Raw genomic sequence first — 26,255 nt, 5'->3', positions numbered from 1 at the left:
GGTGCTGTGTATATATGATTTTTCAGCAGAAGTGAACAAGACAAGTGGTGATTGGCTCTCCAGGGAACACTGCCCTGGCACCCAATCACCCCTGAGCCCCCAACTCTCAGGGGGGGCCAATCTCAAACTATGACAGCTGGTAACTGTGCTTGTCTGTGAGCTATCTGAATTATACAGCCCTTAATGTAAAAGAATACATGTATTAGTCTATCCTTTGTGGATCTGAATCTAAATCTATCCTTTACTGGCTGTCCACATCCAGCTGTTTTATCTCAGTATCTGTATTTTACCAAGTGCAGCACTGCTCTCTTCACACACTAGGAAGACACATTTGCTGCTATCAGTCCCCAGCATCGCTGTTGCACAGCACACTGACCACTGCACCAGCTCTGACTGCTGCTGCCCAGGACCCCAGCTGCCTGGAAACCCCCTGGTCAAATAGCACACCATATGCCAGCTTTGCCAGCTCTTTTCAGAGATAGGTCTTCCTCCTTGCAGGGCTGCCTTAAGCTGGTAATGAATAGAAAACGTTTGAAGGAATGATTGATTATTCTTGTTATTGGTTGTGTGGACAGAGTGCTGGATAACAACAGGTTGTATTTAGTTATGACTATATTTGGAGAATTCTTACCTGGCACCTCTTGGGAAAAAAAGAAATTACTTTCTGCAGTCTTTCCCCTACGGAAAAAAAACAAAAAAAAACAAAACAAAAAAAAAAAAAACAAACAAAAAAAAACCCCAAACAAAAAAAAAAAACCAAAACAAAAATCCACCCTTCCTGCTTCACTGAAGCTCTCTAAACTTTAGCGGACACACCTAGTTGTTCTATCGTGGTAGCTTCTTCAAGAGAAGATAAAGGAAACATGGTCCCAGTAAGAAAATCTTTCTCTGTTGTATCAGGAAGGTTAAGAGGAACGCTGTGTTTTCTTTCACTAATAGTTGCTTTGGGATTGTGGGTGGGGAAACAGCACTGTGGAATATGTTTACACAGAGTCCCTTAGTGAGCCTGCAGACCTTCTGCTCAAAATTCCCCCTTTCAGCAAAGTCACTGCCTAAGCTGTTCATGCCTGGCTCTTAACAACTTGGGTCTCACTGCAGCATCTTCTATTGTGTTGCTTTTCCCAAGTAAAGAGAGACATCCTTATGGGTCAAGGAGCTTCCCTGGAAGATTTAGAGGACAGTAGGTAACAATATAGACTTTGGGAGCCACACTGCAGTCTCTGCAGTGTTTTAGGCTTAGAAGTAAAAAAAAAAGGAGAGTGTTCCTCTGTATTGCTTGGAGATGATGCAAGAGTTGACTAAGATAAAATTCCTGTTGACTTGTTAATAACTTTATTCTATGCCAGTGAACTCTTTCAGTCTGCAGAATATTTTCTCATGAATAAATAGCAGGCTAAGGTCTTCTTTTAAATATTGTATAAGTATGCTGCAATATAACATTAATGGTAAATAATTAAACAGTTAAAACTCTTTCATAGGAACATTGGTAACTTCGTCACATTGTTAACTGGTTTATGTTTGGTGCAATGTGGCTCACCCAGCAAAATATGCTGCATGTTTAAGTTCTTTTAGTATCTCTGGTTCCACCACCATAGCTACCTATACCTACCAATAGGTTTATTCTCCAAATTTACAGGTAAATCGTCCAGGGGGTCTCTGAAGCAATCTCATGATACTAGTCACTTGGCCTTCAGACATGTTTGTAAAATTACTATAGCTACTCATCATAGCCTGCTGTGTAATATCCTGGGGATACAGCACAGCTTCTTGTACTCCATAGATTGCTCCACTGACTTTTGCAAGAGAACTTGTGCTCTGTGGGCTTATTGAGCACAGTCCCAGTGTTCTGAAAGAGAGAAATTGTTCATTTATTTGTAATAAAAATATCGTCTGGAAATTTCATCTCAGAGCTGCAGGATATGTTGCTTTCAATTCTAGAGGTTTGGAATGAAAGAAAGCAAACAGATTTACATTTGGCTAGACCTCATATAGCTAGGCTGAGGTAATGAGCTGATTCATCTGTGTGGCACTTAGAAAAATTGCACTAAATCATTCAACTTTATAAATGCTTACATTTTTGTTGCTTAAAATGTGGCAATTGAGATGAAATATGAACGTTTTTGAAACTGGGGGCTTGTTGCAGTGTCCATGGAGACATTTAGATTCAAGGCAAATTGAGTTAGAAGAGTGGCATACAGATGGGAAAAAAAAAGAAAGTTATACAATTTGTTGCAATGGTTTTTAAATAAAGGCTTGAGAAAGCACCAGGAGAAAACTTTAAGGCTGTTGAATTTTCTAAAGGTAAGCATGATATTAACTCCAAGTAAAAACATCAAAAAGATGGTACTGAGTACAATCAGCCACATTTTTGAGGATGATAGCATAGTTAATTCTAGTCTATGTAGAACATTAATCAAACTTAGTATAATTTTTTTACGGTTAAAAAGTTTTCAGAAGAAAATAACTTCTGATGTAAGTACTTCTGTAAAACATTTGAACTGGTGCCACATGACATTCTTCCTTAAGAAAAAGGCATGTTTCAAAAACTTATCTTCCATATTAAATGTTTATAGAATTTCTCTTAGATCTTGTAGTAGCAGAAAATCAACATAAGACGTCATCATCCAGTAACAGTGCATGCAGAAACACATGCAAGTCTCTGGTGTTGGCCCAGAGCTACTTAGGTGTTTTGCTGGTGATCTGGGAGAAAAGATAAAGCAATTTTGAATGAAATGTACAGGAAATGACACATCAGAAGTATCTGGCATGGTTAGCTGAACTGATTTGAACATGGGAAGGGAACTGCATGGCCATTAGGAGAGTGCAACCCCTAAGCATAGAAAGCCTAAAGACCCTGGGACAAAAGAGTCCTTTGGAAAGTGGGGACTCTAAGGATTTGGAGACCCTGGTAAAACTTCTGGCTGTACACGATTTCCCATCTCACATGCTAGTTAAGAGACAAAGTGTGAGGCTTCAGATACTGTCCAGATTGGTATCCATTAAGCAGGCAAGTTGAAAAAAAATTTGAAAAAATTATTCAAAATCTGAAAGTTCTGCTTTATAATGAGACACTAGAAGAGGTTTTAATGTGCTGAGAATCAGAATAAGAGAATGTCTGTGGGCAACAGTGAACAATAATTGAAACCTGCGGCTAGAGAAACTCATGCTCTAAATTATAGTATGTTTCTGTGTGGGTAATTAACAATGGAAACCATTTATCTAGACATGCTTGCATACATCTCATAGAATTTTTAAATACATTCTGTCAGTCTTTCTAAACATTACAACTCAACTCAGTTGAAGCCATGCATATGATTCATGAGCCACTTGGCAAGATCCTCTGCTCCACAGGGGATCAGCTCAAGAGCCTCTTCTGACCTTAGAGGTCGATGAGCAATTACCCTCCTGTCCCTGACTTGCTGGTGCAGGAGGTGCCAGTGAGGATGATGCTGTATGTCTGGAACTTTCTTGGCCCTCATGCATATTCAGACCTGAAGGCATTCAGAAGATGAAATAAGCAGTGACAGTTCATAATTGTGATTAAAGGTGAGGGCAGCCAGAAAAAACTCATAAACCTGGAAGCTGTCTGAAGAGGATGACATGGCATGAGTCTGGTCAAGTGAAAGCAGCATCCTAACCAAGGTATCTTGTCCAGCACTGACTATGTTTGTAGGGGGTGCTGCAGGGGCTGAGATATGCTACTGGTGGGGCTTAGCCCCAGCCAGAAACAGGCTGTTCACCAGGATACGTTCCAGCCCACCCCTCTGATGATTCACTCACTCTACCCTCACCTTTCCCTACAGTCACACACATACACACACAGACACTCCCTTTCCCTCCACTCCAGCTCATTTTCTGAGCCTGGATTCAAATAGGAAATACAGAGAATAGTGTGAAGGTCCCAGCCATCCAATGCGTCCTGAGCTGTGTTGGAAAATGGGCACACGCTACACTGGGTAGAGATGATGAGAAGAGAAATTGCAGCACCCTCCCAAAAGGTCTCTACACTGCCTGCCTGTGAGCAGACGCTGCAGATATTTTCTTCCAGTCTGCAGCTAGTTGCCTTCATATACAGTAGAAATATTGGGTATTTTAAGGTAAGTTCTTATATTCTGCACTGCTGTCACAGAAAGCACTGTTTTTACTGTTGCCTTGAGCAGAAAGAGAGAATATGAGAGGGTGTGTTGTTTTGCTGTGGTCAGATCCACCTTGTAAAAATCCATCCTCTTTGCAAGTGCAGCAGCACAACTTCCAGCCTTTCAGTGCAAGGGCAATGTGGGAGCTGACTGCCAGCTGTGCCTGAGCTGCTACCAGCAGGAAAGCAAATCTACCCACAGGCAACATAGGCAAATCCTTCACTTGCTTTCAGATAAGAGTATAAAGGGAAAGTGAGCGGGGGGAGTACGGGTTTGGGAAAAAACATAAAAGGAAACCAGTAAGCTCCATCCTCCTTTCCTCCAAGAACAAAAACCAGACACCCCCAACTCTTACATCAGGTTACAGAGTTGCAGAAACCAGAAAAATTAATATGGGTCAGTAAAATGGGACTAGCAGTGAGTGGGAGGCAGGAGGATAAGAGCTTGAAAAACAGGAACTGAAAGAATGGAGAAACTGGGAGAAATTAGAGGGAAGATGTACTTTAAAATGCTGTTAAGAATCAGTTATTCTTTAATATGATTAGTAAGAGAGAGAGGGAGAGAACAAGACTGAGATTCTTTTTTAGTGTGAGAGAAGCTTGAGGAGAAGAAAAAGGAAAGAGGATGCTGGGTTTAGGAAGACCACAGTTCTAGGCGCTGTACATCTGTGAGTATCTGTGAGCACAGCCAGGTGCCACCACAACATCATCTTTTCCCAGGTGCTTGGTAGGTGTGAAAGCACTGGGAATGCCACTGCTTTGTCACACAGCCCTGTCTCTCTTGGGCTGGTCCTTTCAGAGGAGTGTGGGGCGTAGGAATTCTCATTCCTTGGAGAAACTGTTCCAACTGCACCTAAGTGCCCTTGGCAAGAACTCTGGCCCTGCTCTGGTTCTGCAGTGTTTTGATTTATGTTGCCACTTACAGGAGATAACCCTCATCTTTATTTTTGCAATCTGCCTTATCTCTGAGGAGCAGGTGTGCTGTAAGTGCCAAGTGCCATTGTTCAAGCTTTTCCAAGTGAGAACTGAGTCTGTCTTGTTTTCAGAGCACTAGGATAGAAAATACAATTCTTCAGAAATCAGATTTGCTAAGTTGCAGTGTAACTGGGCTTCTTCACATGAAAGCTCAGGATGAAGCATTTTCTTAAATTTACAGATACTGGATTTAAAACAACAACAACATTGTAGCTTCCAAGGCTCTGATGACTCTATCAGAGCTAGAAAAGAGAGGGCACTGAGCAGGAAGATTTCTAGTTTGTGTAAAATCAGGGGAAGATGGGGACGCTTGCCAGCAAGGAGGCTCCTGGTGCTTCATTGTTCTCTTGAGGTTTTTTTACTTTCAATTTCATTGAAAAAATAGGCCAAACCAAAGAAAAACATTCTGGAAATCTGGAAATAGAAAATTGCAGGGTAACTTTAGTCAGAAATACTAAGAACATCAACGTTACTAAATTGAAACTGTTCTTTGCAGGACACTGTGGCTTGATGAAGTCATCATTTTTTTTCTTGCCTTACTGCTTCTCTCCGTGGCAGTGACTCTGATAAACCCTCTGTGCTGAACAGCCCTCTGAGACCAGGCTGGGTAGGTCATGCCTGGTCCAAGCACAGCAGGCTGTGTAGGAATTGTGCGTGCACCTGGACAACTGCGTCACCAGTGGGTGTTTCCCTGTTTCACTGTTTGCTGCAGTGCAAAGACAAGCAAACCCTAGGGGCTGTGGTATGTGAAATCCTGCCTTGAATGCCACAAAACTTGATGAATTTAAAATATAATAAGCAATTTTACAAAAGTAGTGTTTTGACAGAATATTTGTTCAAGCAAATGGCAGTGAACCTATTCTTGTCCATATAGGTTGTAATTCTCTAAATATTATTATTAGCCTGCCTATATCTCTACATGCACAGACAAAAGCTGTGGGCCAGCCAGGCAGGAATCTCAGACCCCAAGGGGCAGCTCCAACAGCACCAAGTGCATCATTTCCTTTGCCAGTTGAACATTATGGGCAAGTAGGACTTGGAGGGGTCCTTCGAGGTGAGTGCAGACTCCTGTTGTCATGATACAACACCACCATTCCCAGAAACTGAGAAGTTTCATCTTAAAAGATCTCTGGTCTTCCCTGTTCTTGCAGGGGGTCTTTTTTGGAACCTCATGTGTCTTCTAGAGTGCAAATTCTGAAAGCTGGAGTAGCTATTTCTTCTCCAGCCAACCCTGTTCTTTCAATTACAGGTGGGTTCTCTTTGTACATAGCTAGTAAAACCTGAGCTTGGAAGGTCCCTTTCCTTCCTCTTCCTATCTCCCCTGCTGATTAGAGTTACTTAGCTGATGGTATTGTCCTTCCCAGCCACTCCTGAACCAAGTCAGCAGTTGTATTACAACGAGCCAGTGTGTTATCCTGTTTGACTTTGCACTGAAGAGGATTAGGGAATGATCATATTTCCCATTCTGTGGGCTGAGCTGTGGATTGTTAACAGACAGGTAGTACGTAGATGGATATAGCAGTACTTTCGGCAGGTCCAGATAGACCAGAATGAGAACATTTGACAGCCATTGAACAACACTTCATCCCCTTGGTATATTCATAGACAGAAAACATGTCTGCCTTCATTTGATGATGGTAAGCAAGCCAAATGCATTTAATTGTCTGTTTTTAAGACAGCTTTTTCATTCCATTAGACATCCAAGCAACTTTGGGTTACTGTCCCAACTCGCTCCAGTTTGAATCTACCTTGTTGAATATGGGTGGTTCTTGAACAAATCAAATCCTTCACATGTATTATGGGACCTGTCAGCAAGCTCCAGATACAAATGTTGGTTGTTTTACAGGGGTGTGTTTGGTAAGCAAGAAGGAATTGGTATCAGTGCTTGTTTCGAGGGTGAAAACCACAGACTGAGAAGCTTTGTGTATGCATTGTGGTGAAGCAGATTATAAACACGAGAAAACCAAAGAAACACAAAGTGAAGGGAATACTAGCCCAGGAGGAGGTCACCAGGCAGTGAGAATGTAGCAGAGTCTCGAGTAGTATCCTCAAAGGAAATGTTACCCAGGGTATATCGCTCCTTGTTAAGTTATAGTATAGCCCCTCTCCACTGGTGTGTGGTGTGATCGGAGTGGGAGATAGTAGCAGCTGGCTGCTGGAGCACATACTGTTCCCTCAAGCTGCTCCCAGCCATGGTTACAGAGTCCAAGGAGTTTTAAGACATTTCACCCCCCAGCCTCTCTGGGTGAGGTACTGTGCTGTTCCTGATAGGAATGTGAAAATCAAGCAAGTTGATGGTGTTCTGTTTCATCGTTATTTTACGATCTGTTTTATTCTTTATGTGTTTCTTGCTTCTTGCTGATTTTAGGTTTTGGTTGCTCTCCATAAAGTAGAGCCAGATAACATTTGTTTCCCTCTAACAATTACTGTTGCTTTTGGAGAAATGTGTGCTGAAAGTGAGTGCAGGCATGAGAAGAGCTGGTTCAGAAGAAGGTACTAATGAAAGGGCATTTTTTGCACCTGTGGTACTACTTACCTGCTTTCCGTTCTTCCCAGCAACTCTGCTAGGGCAAAAAGAAGCAGGACAGTGGACTGAAGATTATATCTGCGTGTTGCAGGGACAATAAGTGAAGGAGGCAGGGAAACGGAAGAAAGCCTTAAGACCACAGTAACAGTCTTGCCCAGTAGGTAGGTGTGTCTGTGTATTTCTCCTCAATTCAGATGTATATACCAAGTCCATGCAGTCAGCTGTTAAGACATCTGCAGCATGTTCAGGGAAAAAATATCAATTGAACAGGTTTCAGGGCTCAGTATTTATGGCTTAGAAACCCAAGGTGTCTAATTTTGGTTGTGCAGTTTGGGGTTGAGATGGCCCAAAGTAGAAGGCTGCTTCTGGTTTGGACAGGGTTACTCAAGGAAACACAGCTGGTTCCCTCTGCAGCCTCCTAGATGAGGAGTGCCATCCATGTCTCCTGTCTCTTAAGTCTGCCAGGTTAGTGATAGGCAACCACAGTGCATGGGTAAAGACCTCATGCACGTGGTCTTGTCTTCCCTCCCATTGACTCCCTTCTCCAAGCTTTCCAAAAACACAGCCATTTGGCTTCATAGTTGCAATTGGAGGCAGAATGAAAGGCACATGCAGGTAGCTGTATCTCAGTAGCCCCTTGACTGCATGACTGCAACTGAGTAGCACATAATGTAATTTCACAAGTTAATTAAACTCTGGCTGGGTATTTTAGCACACCCTGCAGTTACCTTCTAGCAGTTGCTGTAGTCTTATGTCATCTCCTTTTTTCCTGTTGGTGTTCCATGTTTATTTATTTGCAGCTTCACTGGCAGGATAAAAATGGCAGGCCGAGAGGTTTTGAAAAGTGGTGATTTGGGACTGTGCTGCCTCAGGATCAAAGGAAATTCAGAGAGGTAAGCAGGTGTAGCTCCTACCCACATCCTTGCCCTTTCTCCTCAACAAAGACAAGTTGCACAGGGACAATTGTACAAGAGCTGTCTTGTGTCCATAACATGGCTGCACACCATGAGAGAGAACCCTTCCCACTGAAGGCAAGGCTCTGGTTACCTTTGCTAGCAGCTGGACTGAAGATGAAGCATGAACTAAGCTATAGTTACTGATCAAAGTGCGTATAGCAAGAAGCAGAGGGCCCTTTTGTGGCCCCTTGGTGACTTTAAAAACAGAAACTGCTATTTTGACTTCACAGCCAGCCAGCTTTGAGGACAGGCTGCACAGTATCTGAATCATCTTTGTTCAGGAGCACAAGAAATACTCAGAGCGGGCTGACTGCAAGTTCAGCCTGACCCCAGCTTTAATGGCAGAGGTACTGAGTTACAATCACCAAGTCTGTGGGTGGTCAGTGGCAAGGGGATTGTGCCTGCACCCCAGGGCAGGGTGGGATGCTGCTCTTCCAACAGTGGGTCACATCACAGGAGTCATGCACTCATCCCTGCTGTGAAAATTATCTGGATGCTTTTCACCGGAAAATCACTTTTCATCAGAAAACTGCCTTTCATCAGAAAGTGCCAGCATGAGCAAAATCTTGGGGTTTTGTTGGTGAGGCGTGTTTCTGGGAATGTTGCTGTTTTGCTGGAATTTTTCTTAAGGAAGGCTTTGTCATTTTACAGTGACAGTTGGGACAAGGGAGGGAAAATGACCCAGCACCCCGTGCTCCAGGCTCTCCCACACACTGGGACAGAACCAGCTGCAGGCTGCCATCTTGCTGGCATGGGAGCAGGAGCTGAGTCTCTCCCAAACCCAGCAAATGCTCCAAGAGTTGGGCTACTGAATAAGTAGTAGTGGAGGAGTGTCTGTCCTCTGAATCACCCTGCATATGTTCATTTAAACAGGCAGCTCAGCCTCACTCAGATCTGAGGGGAGCACCCTAAGCCTCTGGACTATCTCACAGCACTGGGGCAGAGACCTTATGCAGCAGCCTCAGGGACTTTGTCTGCAAGTCCCTTAACACAGATCTCTGATGCCAAGATCTCAGTTACATCAGAATTTCAAGTTCTACATTGTTGTTAAAAAAGAGTTTGATCTCATGTGCACAGAGAAACACTTAAAATGCATGATCCAAAAGACTAAAGTAGCAAGGGGCAAGTGAAAGAGAATAAAAGAAGTATTTTACAAATGTCATGATTTTAAAGCTTTTGTAAGTACTTTTGTATGCAATGCCTCTCATGTTTAGCTTTCTTTTTCTCTTAACATATACATTTGACAGGGAGGGAAATCTTCACTACGGGGTCGAAGTGGGCAGCATTTAAACTTCTTCCTTGAAAATACTGTGGAACTGCTGACCATACAAAAACGTGCGTGCAAAGCAACACAAGATCTGGGGCGGTTAGAGGTGAACTGGCTTTTGACATCTTCTAATGCTGGAGGGATTAGAAGATGGTGTCAAAGCCTGCAAGAATTTAGAGGAGAGTCAGAATTTCTTCTCAGGAGACTAGAGGACAAAGGCAGGATCAAAAAGGCACACAACAGAGAATTTTTCAGAGGCTCAGTAAGGGGAAGTACCAGTGAAAGGAACCCTGCAAGCCAAACCAAAATGTCTCCAAAAGATGTCTGCAACTTTTAGACAGACTATACAGAGTACAGCTGGATTTGAACTCCAGTGAGAGCAGTTTTTCTTTTTGTAATTTTCCTTTTGCCAAAGGAGCCTTTGGCAAATGAAATGTTTCTCCGGAAGAAAGATACTGCAGTTGGCTTTTTGACAGCAAATTTCTATAGATCCTAATGAAGGTGATTTGCTTTAATTTGACTGCACAGAATTACTCACTGAAAGCTTCCTTCATTTGTTTTCTTGTGCCCTGAGTTGACATTAGTATATGGCCTCCCCAAATCCTCTGCAACTGCAGATATTTCCCCATACTCAAGTAATTTCTGCACAGGGAAAAAAAAACCTGCTTGCTGTTTGAAAGAAACAAATGTACACACATAAATAAACATACATTTTGTAAAGAACAACTGTTTTCCCTGTGGTCCATTTTCAGAAATCCAGATATGGAAATGTAATGACAAAAATGTATCCATCAGATTACAAGGTGAAGAAGTCTGGTTCATTGGTGTGAGAGCCAGCTATTTGGCTTATAAAAAGTAAAAAGCAGTATGTAGTTGTTAATGTACATGTTTATGGCCACAAGCTGGTATAGCTCGATCTTTTTTGAGAACATACAGATTTGATGCAGACCTATTTCGGGCAGGATGCTATTCTATTCTGTTAGGACTTGTTTTTCTTGTGTTCCAATGGCTGATTAAGTTTTGGGTGGTTGTTTTTTTTTTTCTGTCTGTGCATGTGTCTTTCTGATAATTTTTGTTTTATTTCATAAACAGAAAAAAACCTCGAAACCCTAAGCAGAGTTACAGCATCCGGTGGACTCAAATACAGAGTTAAAGGTTTTAGAAAGAAAAATCGTGAGTTTTTTTAACCAATGCTGTAGTCAAGGGGGGAAAAAACTGCAAAGAAAAGCAGCTGCAGCTGAAAGAAACGAAGCGCAAAGAGCATTTTTGCTGTTGCTGTTTTTGATTTCATGTGAGGATTATAATAGGTCATAACCAGATGATATTGAAACATGGTCCAAGGGACAGGAAGACATTTAATTAGTGGAAAAAAAGACCTCTAGCAGGTTGATTGATGCACAGATCTGTTTTCTAAAAGCCTGTTCAGACCCTCGTATTCTCAGGACAGCCTCTGGACACATCCTAGCTTGTTCAGATTACAGTAGGTTAATAACGATACTGAGGAAGATCAGCACTTTGCTGGAGATAATTATGCCTTAGCTGAAAGTGAGGACTGTTGCATCCTGTTGAAATGAACTCTGTGTAGCAGAGCATTATCACTCCACTCTACTGGATATAAACATTTTGGCATTCACGTTAGCTGTCAGCTGTGGATAGTGGGAAGAGCGAAAAAAAGCCAGGGCCCAACATCGGCTCTAGGTAGAGCACATTTCAGCTCTTCATTGCCTTGATGGGCAAATATACCGGCTTGGTTCTGCTGCATTGGGTGACCCGAGCTTCAGATACCACCAAGCCTCTTGAGCTCAGCTGAACCAAGGTTGCCAGGCTGCTCCTGCACTTGCATTTAGGATGTAATTTCTGCGGGAAGATTGGAGACATAAATAGCAAAGGTGTAGGTTTGTGAACCTACATAGGATAAATGTGTCAGAGCGTGGGAAGGCAGACAGAGTCTTCCAAAGGTCATCTCCACTAGTAGTCTTTTAATGAGGAACAATTTTCATTCCTGTTTGTTCCCACATCAAAACTCATATACAGAAAGAAACACTTTGGACAGTCTCTTTTCCACATGCAGCTAATAGAAAGTACTGGGGGAATTAGGTGCCAAATTAGCTATGAGACACCTTAGTGACTCTGTAGGTCTATTCCAAGGCTAAATCCTCCATAGGCTTCAGTGACTTTCCTAAAACTGTTAGTGGCACAAAAATTCTACATTTGCACATCAGCATCCAGAAAGCTTCCTGTCAGATAGGTATCTTAAAGCAAACTCTATATTAGTGTCCATACATGGTGGTCCAAGTAGTGGCATACCTGTCAGAGAAAGGAAATTTGCACATTGGGTTATTTATCTTCTTGTCATTGCTAGCTGCTTTGCTCAAGCCAGAGTTATTCTTCTCTGGGTTGTTATCCTAACATCTCAGCCTGATCCTGCTGTGCACCTGCAAGGGTAGTATCAAGTGCTGCAATTCACCTGCAACCATTGCCTTTAGGTGTGAGAGCAAGCATATCCCAATGAGAGATTCCTAGGAAGCAGGGCTCAGGGACAATATTGGTCTGATGGCTGGTTTCTGAGTCATAAGGAGAGAAGTTGACATCCCTGAAGGCATGGAGGCCCTGCAGAGAGACCACGACAAATTAGAGGACTGGGCAATCACCAACCATGTGAAGTTCAACAGGAGAAATTGATGGATGCTGCACCTGGGATGGGGCAATCTGGATGTTTGTACAGACTGGGGAATGAGATGATGGAAAGCAGTGTCAGGGGAAGGGAGCTGGGGGTCCTAGTTGACAGCCAGTTGAATATGAGTCAGCAGTACCCTGGCAGCCAGGAGGGCCAACCTTGTCCTGGGGGTCATCAGGCAAAGCATCACCAGCCAATCGAGGGAGGGGATTGTCCCACTCTGCTCTGCACTGGTGCAGCCTCACCTTGAATATTGTGAGCAGTTTTGAGCACCGCAATATAAGAAAGATATTAAGCCATTAGAGAGTGACCAAAGGAGGGCAATGAAGATGGTGAAGGGCCTTGAGGGGAAGCCGTATAAGGATCGGCTGAGGTCACTTGGTCTGTTCAGCCTGGAGAAGATGAGACTAAGGGGAGACCTCATTGCAGTCTACAACTTCCTTGAGTGAGAAAGGGGAGGGTCAGGGACTGATCCCTTTGTGGTGACTAGAAATGACCTGAAGTTGTGTCAGGTGAGGTTTAGGTTGGATATTAGAAAAAGGTTCTTTACCCAGAGGGCAGTTGGGCACTGGAACAGGCTTCCCAGAGAAGTGGTCACAGCACCAAGCCTGGACAATGCTCTCAGGCACATGGTGTGACTCTCGGGGATGGTCCTGTGCAGGGCCAGGAATTGGATTCGATGATCTTTGCATATCCCTTCCAACTCAGCGTATTCTGTGATTCTGTGAAGTTACAGTGGCACAGGCAGAGTCCTTCCAGTGACTTTGTGAGCTTTGGCTCTGGCCCACAGAGCCAGATTTGTGCAATGGTGTGAAAGCATCTTGGTTCTTCATCTGATGGGAGAGCCTGACAGCTTAATTATGCTGTGAGAGGAGCAAAGCTCCTAGAAACAAAATCTGATGTCCTATGTGTTATGTTTGTGACAAAAATACTTACTTACAACCAAATTAGTTTGGTGAGGCAGACATAAATTAAGCTCCTTCTAGTCTTCACACGTATCAAATTTAGGAAGTTAAAGACAGGCTATCTGAGCTACTACACTAGTAAACCAAGATTATCCTTCCTCCCTGAAATAATCTTGACAGCAATTTCAATAGGACAAGCAATTTTTCTCTTCGTATCTGCATGACCTCCTGGGTAACAGTGGGAGGTACATCATATGCCAACTGAAAGTGAAATAAAAAAAAATCTATAAACACAAGGCACAACAACCTTTTATCATGGTTAATACAAGAACCATAAATGCTGGTTCTGAGGATTCCTTTCCACATCTGTTTTTCCTGTTGACATCTCCTTAGTTGCTGTCTCAATCTCTTCTTAAGTGTAGAATGTGCAGGGTGCCCTGGCATTTGGGTTATCATATTGAGGTAACACACGGCTTTATATTCAGTGTGATGACACTGGTCTTGCTGCTGGCGGTGCAGCAGCCCTTGAAACGTATCCAGTCACTCCACAACATTTTGGGGAATGCTGCAGTTAGCAAAGAGGGCAAATGTCTTAGCACTCTTTTGATGTTTTCTTTCCCAAAAGGGAAAAACCTGTGCATACACACTGAGAGAAGGATGAAGTTAGGATGTGGGGCTCTGCAGTAAAAATTTTCTTGGCTTTGTGTAGCAGAAGACACCCGTGGTGAGCATGTGGGCAAAACTGTTAATAGATGTGCCAGGTTCCCAGCTTCTTCAGTGGTGAAACGGAGACCAGCTTGACACAGCCTCACCACTCTTGAATGATGTTTTATTGCTATAATTTAGCATAGGCAAGTAAAATGAGGTTGGACATTGGGACCTATTACCTATTGCATTCAGTGGGAGTCACACACCCTACAGCATGGATGGACTCCTACATGCTTACAGGAGTTTTCACAAACTGTTCAGAGTCAGACTGGCACACTGAATAAATATACACTTCCCTTAAATAAATATACACTTGCCTTCCACACAAAGCACCCAGAGCATTCACACGTTTATATGAGCATTTAACAGAGAAAACAGCACTAGACCTATAACTGTCCACATCAAAATCTCTCAAAATTGAGAGAAGCTGATTATTATTCAGCTGGAGTTACCAACAGTGATGTAGCAGAGAATTGTCATAGTATTTGTGTTGTTGAATTAATAACTGAAGAGCAGCCATCATCAGCATTATTGTTTATTGCTGCTCCAATGCACCAAGGTTGGCTTGTTTACAGGCGTCATAACTAAAGAGCTAGAGTTCTCTTTATTTGCCACTAAACAAGCCTGCAGGGAAGAGCACCACTTCCAGTGCCTCAGAAAGCTTGAAGAAGGCATTGTGGTCACTGGTTGTTACAGGTGAGGTAACTAAAAATACTTATCTCTCTGGACCCCCCCTCTATTTTGTGGTATTTTTTCTTCTAGAAATACCTATATTTATCATATTTTATATAAGCTTTTGGCTGTAGGGCTAGTCTGTTAATAAATGCTCACTGGAATATAAAATATGTTCTATATTCAGTGAATAATATAGATAACTCCAAGCATATAACTTAAAATGCTCTAGGTGCTTATGAGCCATTTATAAGCAATTTATTATTGATCAGGAGGGGAAGGAGGAATTGCACATTTCTTAAAATCCATGAATTCTGTACTAACCCTTTCTAAAGGGTGTTAAACGTTCGGTTAGAAATTAAGCATGAGCCACTGGCCTTTTAGCAGTGGGCTGTCTGGCTCACAGCTGATAACATCACACCAGATTCTTGGCAGCCTTGGGATACTCCAGAGCATTGTTGACCTGTCCTGCAGCCAAACATGTAGTTAGTACCTCTGGTTTTAGTTATCCCTTCCAACTGCTCTCAGCAGCCATGATTTTACATCACAATTCCTATCAATTTCACATGGTACTTTTCTTTAAGAACTGCCACTCTCTGTTTCTTTGGTTCATTCCCTGGCTAAATCTCTTTCTCTCCCCTTTTATGTGTTCCCCGCTCCTCTTCTCCCCAGGGTGAATGCTCACGGAAGTGCTATGACATCTTTGTGCTGGAGACGGTGTGTGTGGCATGGTTTTCATTTGAGTTCCTGCTGCGATCCATTCAGGCAGAGAACAAGTGTGCTTTCCTGAAAACTCCGCTCAACATCATCGACATCCTGGCCATTCTGCCTTTCTATATTTCTCTCATTGTGGATACGGTCTCCACAAAAAACAGCAGCAAGCCTGGCGGGGGATCTGGGAACAAGTACCTGGAGAGAGTGGGCCTGGTGCTGCGCTTCCTGCGGGCTCTGCGCATCCTGTACGTGATGAGGCTGGCGCGGCATTCGCTGGGGCTGCAGACGCTGGGGCTCACTGTGCGCCGCTGCACCAGGGAGTTTGGCCTCCTCCTGCTCTTCCTTTGTGTCGCCATGGCCCTCTTCTCACCGCTGGTGTACTTGGCTGAAAGTGAACTGGGAGCCAAGCAAGAATTCACCAGCGTCCCCACCAGTTACTGGTGGGCTGTGATCTCCATGACAACTGTTGGCTACGGGGACATGGTGCCTCGTAGCATCCCTGGACAGGTGGTAGCCCTGAGCAGTATCTTAAGTGGGATTTTGCTGATGGCTTTCCCAGTCACATCCATCTTTCATACCTTTTCCCGTTCCTACAGTGAGCTGAAGGAGCAGCAGCAACGAGCAGCCAGCAGGCAAATGCGCAAGCTACCAGAGAACACTGAACTCCCAGGTGATGACAGTACAAGGGGGCTCAGTGCCACCTTCCCACCAAGTGTTACTGGACAGGACAGTCCACCCATGGTGGACCAGTAAGACGAGAAGTTCTTGACCCTGAACAGATGCGAACATACATTGGCAGCACAAGAAGCAGTGGACAAGGGAGGTCACTTCTGAAAGAAGAACCTCCTGAACTGCATAAATGAGGGGCAGACACACACAAAGTTGTCTCTAAAGACCAACTTTTGATCTTAAGAGCCCTCTGAAAAGTACCCCTAGAAACTCTGCCAAGTACAGCTCTGCTCCATTGCTTTTCTTAGGGCTTTTTTTTTCTATTGAACAGGTATTTTTGGGTATCCCCAAGGAGCAGCTGTTGAACGTAGCCAGCTAGGAGAATGTAACATGAAGCACAGCCTGTACCAGGGTGCCATTTGGCAGAGTAACCAGCGTGCCACCTCCTCCCTGCCCTGCTCGGTGGCACTCACGTATGAGGGGCTGAGTGAGGGGGCTCCCCACACTGCAATGCCCCAAAGCATGTTTGTTTTGGCAGCTTCACCAAGGAACACAAACCTCAGACAAGCCAAGGGGCGATGAGGGCAAGAGAAGGGCAGAAGCATCCCTTCAGCTTTGCCAGGGGGCTTGGTTTTGTCTTCTACAGATGAGGCAGCGCAGCCAGGGCTGCCAGCGCTGACTGGTGTGCTAGAAAAGTTTGCATTATTTAGTAGAGACGTGTATTTACCATCCTAAGCTTTGTATCTTAGTCCCATGACTGAAATATACATACAAACAATCTTTCTGACTGTGGTACTGAACGTTAACTTGTTTTTTTTTTCCTTTGCTAACAGTTGAATATAACAAATATCATTACAAATCATGCAATTTCCCCACTTTCTGTTAAGTATTTCAGTCTCTCGTGTATAAAACAATATGTTTAGCAGATGACTGAACCAAGCTGAACTATATGCAGCCCAAGAAAGGGAGGGTGATGTTAAACCAGCAGTGACTCCCAGCTCTGCAGTCTTCCTCAGCAGTGGTGACTGCACTGACTGCAGTCAAGTGCAAACGGGAGTAGTCCAAACCCAGTGAAGTCAATGAGACACCTCCAGTGGGCTCTGGCCCGAGCTGCAATGTAGCAGCTGTGCTCTAGTTAGCAGTAGCCTTTTTTTTTCCTCCTACTAAGAAAAAGACAATCCTGTCATTAGAATTAGCATTTTGGCTTTTTCATTACTCTTGAAAGATTTAAGTCAATTTAAAGGGAAAATTAATCATATGATGGCATCTGCATGTTTGCTTACTGATGTTGTGAACTCTCCAGCCCCCACCCTGGAGGAGCTGTGTAGGTGGTCCAAGTCAGGATACTGTGTGGGTCTTTCAGTGCTCCTACAGGCAGGATATGATCAGGGAACGGAGGGAGATGGAACATAACAGCCTCTGGTAACTATGACCCCATTTGTACTAAAGCCATGCAGTGTCACCTTCCATATTCTCCTCCTGCCAGGAAAGGAACAAAAGCTGATGCATTGAAGATGGGATTTGTCTGGTTTGGGGTTTTTTTTTGCCTCAGTGTACATTGTAACACACCAATCCTACATTAGCAAACTCTCATATTAAGCCATTCCTTATAGGAACAAAGCAAGGGAAATTAAAAGGTTACACTTTATTTTAATAAAAAATAAAAGCTTTGTTGCTGAATGCATGTGTTTGATGATTTGGGTGCAGGGGGAGGTGGTGTTTTGCCATGCTGATGTGAAGCCATGCCCACCAGTCCTCCAGCCAGGGTCCCATGCTGCTGACTCTGTCTGGCCCACAGCAGTGCTGATACTGCTCCTCTGCAGTCACAGTCAGGCCAGAGAGCCCTGGGCAGCATGGCAGGGTCACTGGGCCAGGTTACAGAGCTCAGAGCAGCAGGTGTGTTACACAGCTCGCTGCTGAGCGCTGGAAGACAGGGAGACAGCAAGACCCTACAGGCTGCACTGGGTCTCCAAACCCCCAGATGTGTTGAACTACAAGCAAACCAAACACAGCCTCACTCACCAGGGCTCTGCCCATCCTTCACAGCCCACCACCACCGGGAACACATCCGCTCCTTGTGCCACTGAGGAGGGCCAAGGGCTGGTGGATGGTGCTTGGGCTGACTCAGACTACTGGCAAAGCAATACCAGCACTGGGTTGCTGTGACTCATGAAAGATTTTATTGTTTTTTTAATCCTGATGCAGGCACTTCTTGGATTAAGGTTTATTAAGATTTGGCATCAGGGATACAGCTTTGCAGCCGGCTGCTTGCAAACTAGCAAAGTGAGCAGTGTGAGGGGGCAAAGTGTGGCATGGTGATAAGGGGCAGCACTGCATTTTCTGGTGGCATTTGGGCGCTCAGTCTTCACATGAGACCCAGCAGATTCACACCCACAAGTTCACCTTTTATGGTACTTTGGTTCATGCACACAAAGGTGCTAGTTCATGCTCTGGTGTGAAAGAAGGGGCCATGGCTAGTGTGCATGGACGGTGCAGAATACATCTCCTCAAGGTGGTGAAGCCCACAAATTGTCAGCAGCATTAGCTTAATCTTAGAAAAGCCATGTTGGAGTAGACATCCTTGCAGAATGAAGAGTTTCACGCCTGCAGTGCTAGCAAATAACCATGAATGAATGCTACTTTTGGCCCTGCAGCATGAAAAAAACCAGCACTGGGACAGCAAACTGCAGCTCAGCAGCTGTATAGAAAAACAGACGGATGACACACATCATATTATTGCTGTGCTCCATCAAGTTGCTATTGTCCTACAATAGCAAGTTCTTTGTATTTTTCAAAAGGCACATAATTCATTCCAGCATGCACAGAGTTTTACTAAAGTGACAAAACCCACTCATTATGTCCGTTAGTCAAAGCCTGGCTTTTAATAAAGTTTCATTTCATCTATTGAGATGACAGATGAGGAAACAAATATAAACCAGGAACCTTTTAAACAAATTATTTTTGGAAGCTGTATAAAGTTGTGATGCACACATTGCCAGACATAAAAGATACTCAGAGGAGAGTGAGTTTCACCCAGGGCAGCTGTTGTTATGGGTGATGCTTATTACTTTTGATCAGCTGCTGGAGAGTGTTGGTTTTGTTGTGTATGGTGGTTGTTTTTCTTTCACACAGCACATAGATGATTATGGCCATTTATCTCTAGCTATAATAACTATAATAAATGCCACACATGTCTGCACATATACCAATGCCAGCGGGTAGTTATACTTGTTTCACTGAACAACCTAGTGCTTCATGATTGTAGAACACCAGTTTTGCCCCAAGGAAAAAGAAAAAAAGAAAAGGAAAAAAAAATTCCTGTCTCTCATATGGGACAGAGATTCACAACACATGTGAGCAAAGCTGCCTCTTCTACATGTCCACCTTGGTGACAACATGCATGGACCTGGACCTACAAATTCTGGCAGCTGGCAACAATAATCACCTAAAAACCATGACTGTGAGAGTTAAGGATGCATTAACCGGTAAAGGGACAGAGTTAAAGGGAATGGCACAAAGTCAAACACAACTTTGCTCATACAGCACATGTGCACAGCCATCTCCTACCTCATAGCAACTTCAATTAAACACTAATCATAAAAAACCATTGACACTGGTATTATCCCCTCTGCTGCAAGCTGGACAGAAGTTGCTGTCTCACAGTGATGAGGCCAGAATGGGCACAGGCTATGGCAGCCTCACAGCAGATGCTTCAGGGAGGCAAAGCATCCTTGGCTCTCCCTGGCACCTACGAGCCACAGCCTTAGAAGGCTATGAAGCCTTGGGCTGGAAAATGACAGAGGCTCATGGAAGAGCTGATGGATAGAGAAATCCAGCATGATTCTGCTAGCCCATATGAGGCTGAGCAAAGCCCCTTAGTTTCATAGCACAGCTAAGCCAGCACCTACAAGAGCCAAATCCACATAAGCTGGGACACCGAAGGGGCAGGGACAGAGATCTGAAGTCCTAAGTCTGTGTTTGCTATCAGGGCACTTCCAAATGCTGGCATCCACTGGGGGACTGGCTGCTCTACAAGGCTGTTTACAGGGAAACCTGCCCCTGCTCCAGGACACATTTTGTTCTAGTCCCTGTCTCTTATTTACTGCTGTTGCCACAGGTATCCGGGCAGTCTGTTTATTTATTGGCATATTGTTGACTTACACATTAATGCCTGCTTTGTCACAGAAAGCCTCCAATAAAGCTACAGTTGTCAGTCAGGTCCTTGAACCCTGCTTGGCTCTCAAGGGTGAGTCTGATCACAACCATATTTAACAAACAGAACCTGTGGGCCAACTTTTATTACCCAGTGCCAAATGTGAGCTTTATTTTTTGTCTTAAAATGTTTTTAAATTGCACCTAACTCCATGCATCCCAAACATCTAACCATGAAATCTCTTCCTGTATGGAACTGCAGTGCAGAGCACTATCTGCTTTGCACAGCCAAGGGAGAGATTTGCCTGAGGGTGGCCAGGCCCAGCACTGCACCAGCCAGCAGGACATGGGCCGGGCTGCTGCAGTGTCCAGAGATGGGGTTCCCTGTTGTTTCATTTAGGGACAGCCCCACCACTGGCTTCCCACCAGTAAGCCAGAACAGCAGCTAGTAACACCAGTGCTATTTGGGACAGATGGTGCAGCCACTGAGTAATGAGCAGGCTCGGCCATTGTGGGAACTCTGTGGGTTATTGTCTCCACTGCCAGCAGAGTGTTAACACAACTAGCAGGTTTTACTCCCCATCCTCATTGTCCTCCTCTTTTTCTCCCCACTTTGCTGATTTACCTAACTTTGCCCTTCAGGTCTTGATTTTCCTTCATTTCCTTCCCTCTGGGAGTCTCTCCCTTCAGCCTCTTATTTGAGCAAGCTCAGTCTCTCCCACCTCTCTCCTTCTGCCCTTCCTGACCTTCTCTCCTGTGCCTCCAACCATCTTTCCTCCTCAAGTCTTCTTCTCCAGCTTCCACAGCCATTGCACATAGCAACAGCAAAACCACCTCCCCATGCCAGAGCAGCTGAACAGCCTGCAACAGCAGCCTGGCAAGATCCAGAAGGTACACAGTGGTCACAAGGCTGGTCCTGACAGTTTTGGCTCATTTTTCCATTCTGAATCAACAGGGAGGGTGGCCAAGACTCCTCTTGGGACAGTAGTTGGCCATGAGATGAACGCTCATCTTCCTCCTCATCTTCTGTGCTGCAGAAGAGGCTGCAAAGAGCATGTCCCCCATCTGTGTCCCATCTTCAATCTCGCATATTTTCATGAAATGGTTTTTTTTAAAGCTACCTAATAATCTGTTAGTAAATTTGTTTTTACTATGAGCATCCCAAGAACAAATGAGTTATGTGGTCACGAGGGTTAAGTTTACCTATGGAAGAGCAGGAGACAGAAATCCAGAATTCCTGTTGTGCATCATGGCCTCAGGACAATTTATGCCTTGTGCTCACCCACTCATCAGAGGGGAAAAGCAAACAAATTATTCCTACCTGACAGTGCTGTAGACAAGATGAATTATAGTAAGAGGTAAGAAGCACACATTTTGTACCTGAACAAAACAAAGCAACACTGCAATTTATATATAATAGGTAATTTTTATTTAAAAAAAACATTGCAACTGACAGAAAAAATAAACTCCATGAAATGTGCCATACATTCAAAGAGATGTATTTAAAGTAATTGATTTCTTATTCTCTGAGGTGATCATGGATACAGATACTTCCTGACAATTAGAGAACAAAACCGAAGTTCTGTAACACTTTGTCCCTAAAGTACCTTGCAAGATGAAGTTAAAGAGTTCCTGGCCAAGAGTCCTACCTTGCTAAATGCCACATACAGAAGATGACTCAGACATGGTTTCACTGGCTTCTCTTCCAGCATTTGCAGCTCTGGTGTGAATGAGTCTGGTCTGCAGAGCTTGCTGGCTTGGGTATTGATGACAGACTCAAGAATCTGCCCAAGGAAGAGTCCCAAAAGGAAAAAACAGAAGTTGTTATATCCTCAGTAATATCTGTAGTTCAAAGCCAAAGCGGTGGCCAAAAGTGTGCATTCCCAGGTGAAGCTACAACATACAGAAGTATGTTTCTTACAAACCATTAATTTCTTACATCCCCGTTTCACAGAATATTAGAAAAGGACCACCATGTACAAAAATCTTACCATTACAAGTTATTAAAAAAACCCTTCAGACCATTAAAACACACAAGAAAGTGTTTGTTTGCAAACAGTAGAAATACAATCCTCATTAAAGCAGCATACTGAAGAAGCCAGTTGTTAAGTAAGTTTTCAATTAAAAAAGACAAAAGCCCAGATGTTCCTGTAACACAACCAGAACATTGGAGAAGAAAGAGGAACAAAACATTCATAGTCTGCCATGCCGAGTACATTGTCTTTGTAAGGTCACTTCAGGCCTAAAAGAGTATGGTATTGAACAAAGAGCGTGGAGTCAGTGCCTGGGCAGAGGGTGATTCCCCTCCACTGGACAGTTTGCCAGAGATGAAGACAGTCCAGACTCAAATTGTGAGGTTCCCAAATAAAGCACAGTAGGGGAAGTATCTGATTTATACACTGAAGTTATCAAACCTCAGACTTGCTGCCATCAGTAAGAAAACATAAACTTTTGGGCTATTCTCGGAAAAAAATGTGATTCTGAAAAATCTATGCCAGCTCTAACACCCCTCCTGTGGTCAGACAGGACTCACTGGGCAGAGGGAGGAAGCCTCATGAAGAAGGAAGCAGCAGAGGCATAGCTGTTCCTGGGACTAAGGGTCTCACTGTGGCCACCTCATACCACCTGGGGCGGTTTCATGACTTCAGCTGGCAGAAGCCCAAAGCTCAGTCACAGTCCCCTGTGGGCCCACACCCACCTGCAGCTGCTGGTGACACGCAGCTCTCAGAAAGAGCACAGTGACCTAATGGCAAACAGTCATTAGAGACATCATCTACATAAACTTTGCTCTTTCAGCTTTTTCAGTCCCTCTGTCTAAGTACAGCCTCCTGATTCTTCCAAGAGCCTAAAAGTTCACAACAGTAAAATGAAAATGTGGACTCCTTCCTTGCTGGGTCTATGCAGGAAACACCCCAAAACATAAACTGGTTCTTGTTTAGCATTAAACAACATGAACGTGAATCTCAGCCTCAACAAATCAAGCTGTCAGGTGCTAGTCCTACTCCACAGGATACAGCTTTTTCTGTGTCTCAAACTTTTCAATATCTGAGCCAATGGAAGTGGACCTGCTTCTACCTTTGTGGTTCAATTGCCATCTAGAAATACTGGCTTGGCAATACTGGTAACACACATCTGCTGGCCCCTTGGTTTGTGAAAGTCATCCTATAGCCCAGTTCTGTCCTGTGTACAGCCACAGGGGCAGTGCTGCCCCCCAAGTGCAGGATGAGCTATTCCCAAACCCCATCATTTCAAAGCATGACTACCTAAGTTACCTGCAGTCTCCTGCTGGCTCCTCCTTTTGGCTGACCACTTGACTGGCTGTGCCAGCACCATCATGGCTCCAGCATCATCCATACTCAGGCCCCCTTCATCACCTCCTTAATGTGCCCTCCTGCCACACTGATCCTGCAGTGGGGTTGAACACCTGCTCACTTTTTAGCATGTTGATGACCAGCTCATTTCTGGCTGCTCACCTCTTTGCAGGACCTTCTCTGTCACCGGACACCCTTACAGAGAAAAGAGAAAGCTCCTGGATTTGCTCTTCTTCCTCCATCGTGGAGATACTGAATGCTAGTATATGCCAAAAACTTCCTGCCAATATACAGACTTTATATTATATAAATAGGTAAAAGTTTCAGACAAAATATCCTATAATTTCTGTGGTGTAACATTTTTAAATAGCATTAAAAACACAAACCATCCAGCCCTTGTGATTAAATATACAAACATTTGTGAGTTGATAAGGCTCATAGGTACGTATGCAAAAATAAAGTGCCCCTCCCCCCACCAAGAACAGTTCTGTACAGCTAAGTCTGAAAACAGAGCGAGCAAGTTATTTAAAATAAAACTTCCTGAGCTGGAAGTGCAGCCAGGTTTTCAACCCTTGTTCTCTTTTCTGCTTTCAACTCAGCAACCCCAGAGTATTTACAAGTGGAAGAGGAGCTGCCATGGCTGACTCCACAGCGCTGTTGACCTGCAACCTGTCCAGCTAAGTTCCTCACAGGGCCTTGGTGCTGGCTGGGTGTGCAGTGTGGGACACAGGCTTCTGAGGGTAGTAGCTGTACAAGTAAACCTGCAACAGGATAGCGATGTCCACAAAAACCTGCAGGAGTCCACAGATGGAGAACTGGAAAGGGGCCTGATTCAGGATGAAGTAAACAGTCTTGAATGTGTCCCCACTGGTCCACATCAGCACCATCTTGATGCTGAAAGACAGAAAGGAAGAGAAGAGTATTTACTGAGAAGAACTTCGCTTCAAATTAGACCTGCTGTGTCAGAGGATCCCCCTTTTTCAGCAAGGCTTTATACTCAACAGTGGGTTGCGACTCCCCTCACATGGGCAGACAGCATGCCTAGTCAAGACATGCAGCACTGTACCTGGAAGGGAGCATCAAATTCTCTACTCCACAAACTGCAGCACTCTTATCTCAGCAATTACAGCTCCAAATACCTGTAGCTATGAAGGTACCCAACATTTTAAAATAGCCAGCTAGGACATTTGACTCAGTGGTGCTCTGTAAACATGACTGCCACATGCTGACAGCATGGACCATAAACCAAAGTAGTACAGCACATGGAAAACAATAGCAATTCACCCCAGCAGTTACTTCTTGTGCGTGCCATTCTGTGCTCAAGCAAGGTGAGGTAACACACAGACTCGCTCCCTCATGCATGCACACCTTTTTACAGTCTGCTGAAACAAACACTTCTGGTAGATAGAAGAAACCACTCCCTATTGCAGAAAATGCAAACCCAAAACAAGCAGAAATACAGATTATCAAGTAATACAGAAAGAGGAGAAACAACATGCCTGCAGCTGTTACTGGAAGGATGAACATCACTAGGGATTTTTATCAAGGACACAGATCAAGAGCAATGCTCTTAATAGCCTTCCTTGCTTTCATTTTGCTATACTGCTGAGCCATCCCCTGTCCTGCAGTCCAGCTTCTGCTCCCCCACATTGGGAGAAACTCTGGGGAATAGAAGTGAGTTCAAATAGACCGAATTTTTTTCAGTGTCCTCAACAAAATGCAAATAACCAAACCTTGAAGGTTGTTTCTGAGCTTCATGCACTTTATCAGGAGAGCTTTTTAAGCAGCTGCATAAGCGGCAGTGGACAAAAGCTTTGTAGTTCACAGTATGAGCACTGCGCATGATTCGTCATAATTACAAGCAATTACATTTTGCCAGCACAGACTCCAATTCATCAAACACCGTCAGGTCCATGCAGCAGGGTAGGACTTTATGTTCATTTTTCAAGCATTCAGGCAGGAGTTAGCACAATTCGTATTTTGGACAGAAGCACACAATGCTATTGCAAGCCAAATGCTGCAGTCCACTCTATCCCCATATGGGAAGGGTGGCCAAGAGCATCAGTTTATACAGCCCCATTGCACTACGGAAACAAGAGCTTTTTTGTAACTCAGGTCATGCAGCTGAGAGCATAAAACAAGTCCACAACTGGGACCTTCCAAAGAGTCTCTGTCTAGAAGTGCAAGCAAGGACATAGGGTTGAGTGAGCAGCCATTCCCCACCCAAGGTCATTCTAAAAATGTAAATAAATAATCAGAAAAGGAAAACAACTGCTGAACCCACAATATCATTTGTGCTTGGTGCAAACAGCATGCACCACCTGCCCTGTGCACATTCCCAGTCACTCCAAGTCACCTCACTTCACACTTAGAGGAGCTTTATAGACGCAGGCAGTGGTTGGGACTGAGATTTTAATCAGGAAGGGCAATAAGCGCCAAGGGTAATAAAACTGGCACCTTGCTTGCTGGCAGCAAACTTTCCTCCTCCTCTGATTTTAAGCTCCTCAGTGTTTGCTGGGCAACTGGTCACAATTTAATCGTGAATCTGTCCTGGCATGGCTGGGGACCCTCACTAAAAGCACATGCC

The 26,255-nt window shown here is 44.1% G+C and overlaps 2 protein-coding genes across 2 annotated transcripts in view; one reads left to right on the top strand and one right to left on the bottom strand.

The window, feature by feature from the left end:
* The window catches only part of KCNG2 (potassium voltage-gated channel modifier subfamily G member 2), a 27,377-nt gene extending 9,552 nt beyond the window's left edge, over positions 1–17,825 (top strand). The window contains exon 2 of the mRNA XM_008920703.3: positions 15,495–17,825. Within this exon, the coding sequence (XP_008918951.2) occupies positions 15,495–16,289 (795 nt within the window). The 3' untranslated portion in view covers positions 16,290–17,825. The remainder of the gene's footprint in view (positions 1–15,494) is intronic.
* A 4,474-nt stretch (positions 17,826–22,299) lies between these two features.
* Positions 22,300–26,255, bottom strand: part of SLC66A2 (solute carrier family 66 member 2) — a 73,630-nt gene continuing 69,674 nt past the window's right edge. The window contains 1 exon segment of the mRNA XM_018081619.3: positions 22,300–24,562. Within this exon segment, the coding sequence (XP_017937108.3) occupies positions 24,355–24,562 (208 nt within the window). The 3' untranslated portion in view covers positions 22,300–24,354.

The sequence above is a fragment of the Manacus vitellinus genome, unplaced genomic scaffold (assembly GCF_001715985.3).
Source record: "Manacus vitellinus isolate BGI_N305 unplaced genomic scaffold, ASM171598v3 scaffold_55_pilon, whole genome shotgun sequence".
Lineage (NCBI taxonomy): Eukaryota > Metazoa > Chordata > Aves > Passeriformes > Pipridae > Manacus > Manacus vitellinus.
The sequence above is the reverse complement of the archived record's forward strand: the minus strand, read 5'-3'. Positions and strand labels throughout refer to the sequence as shown.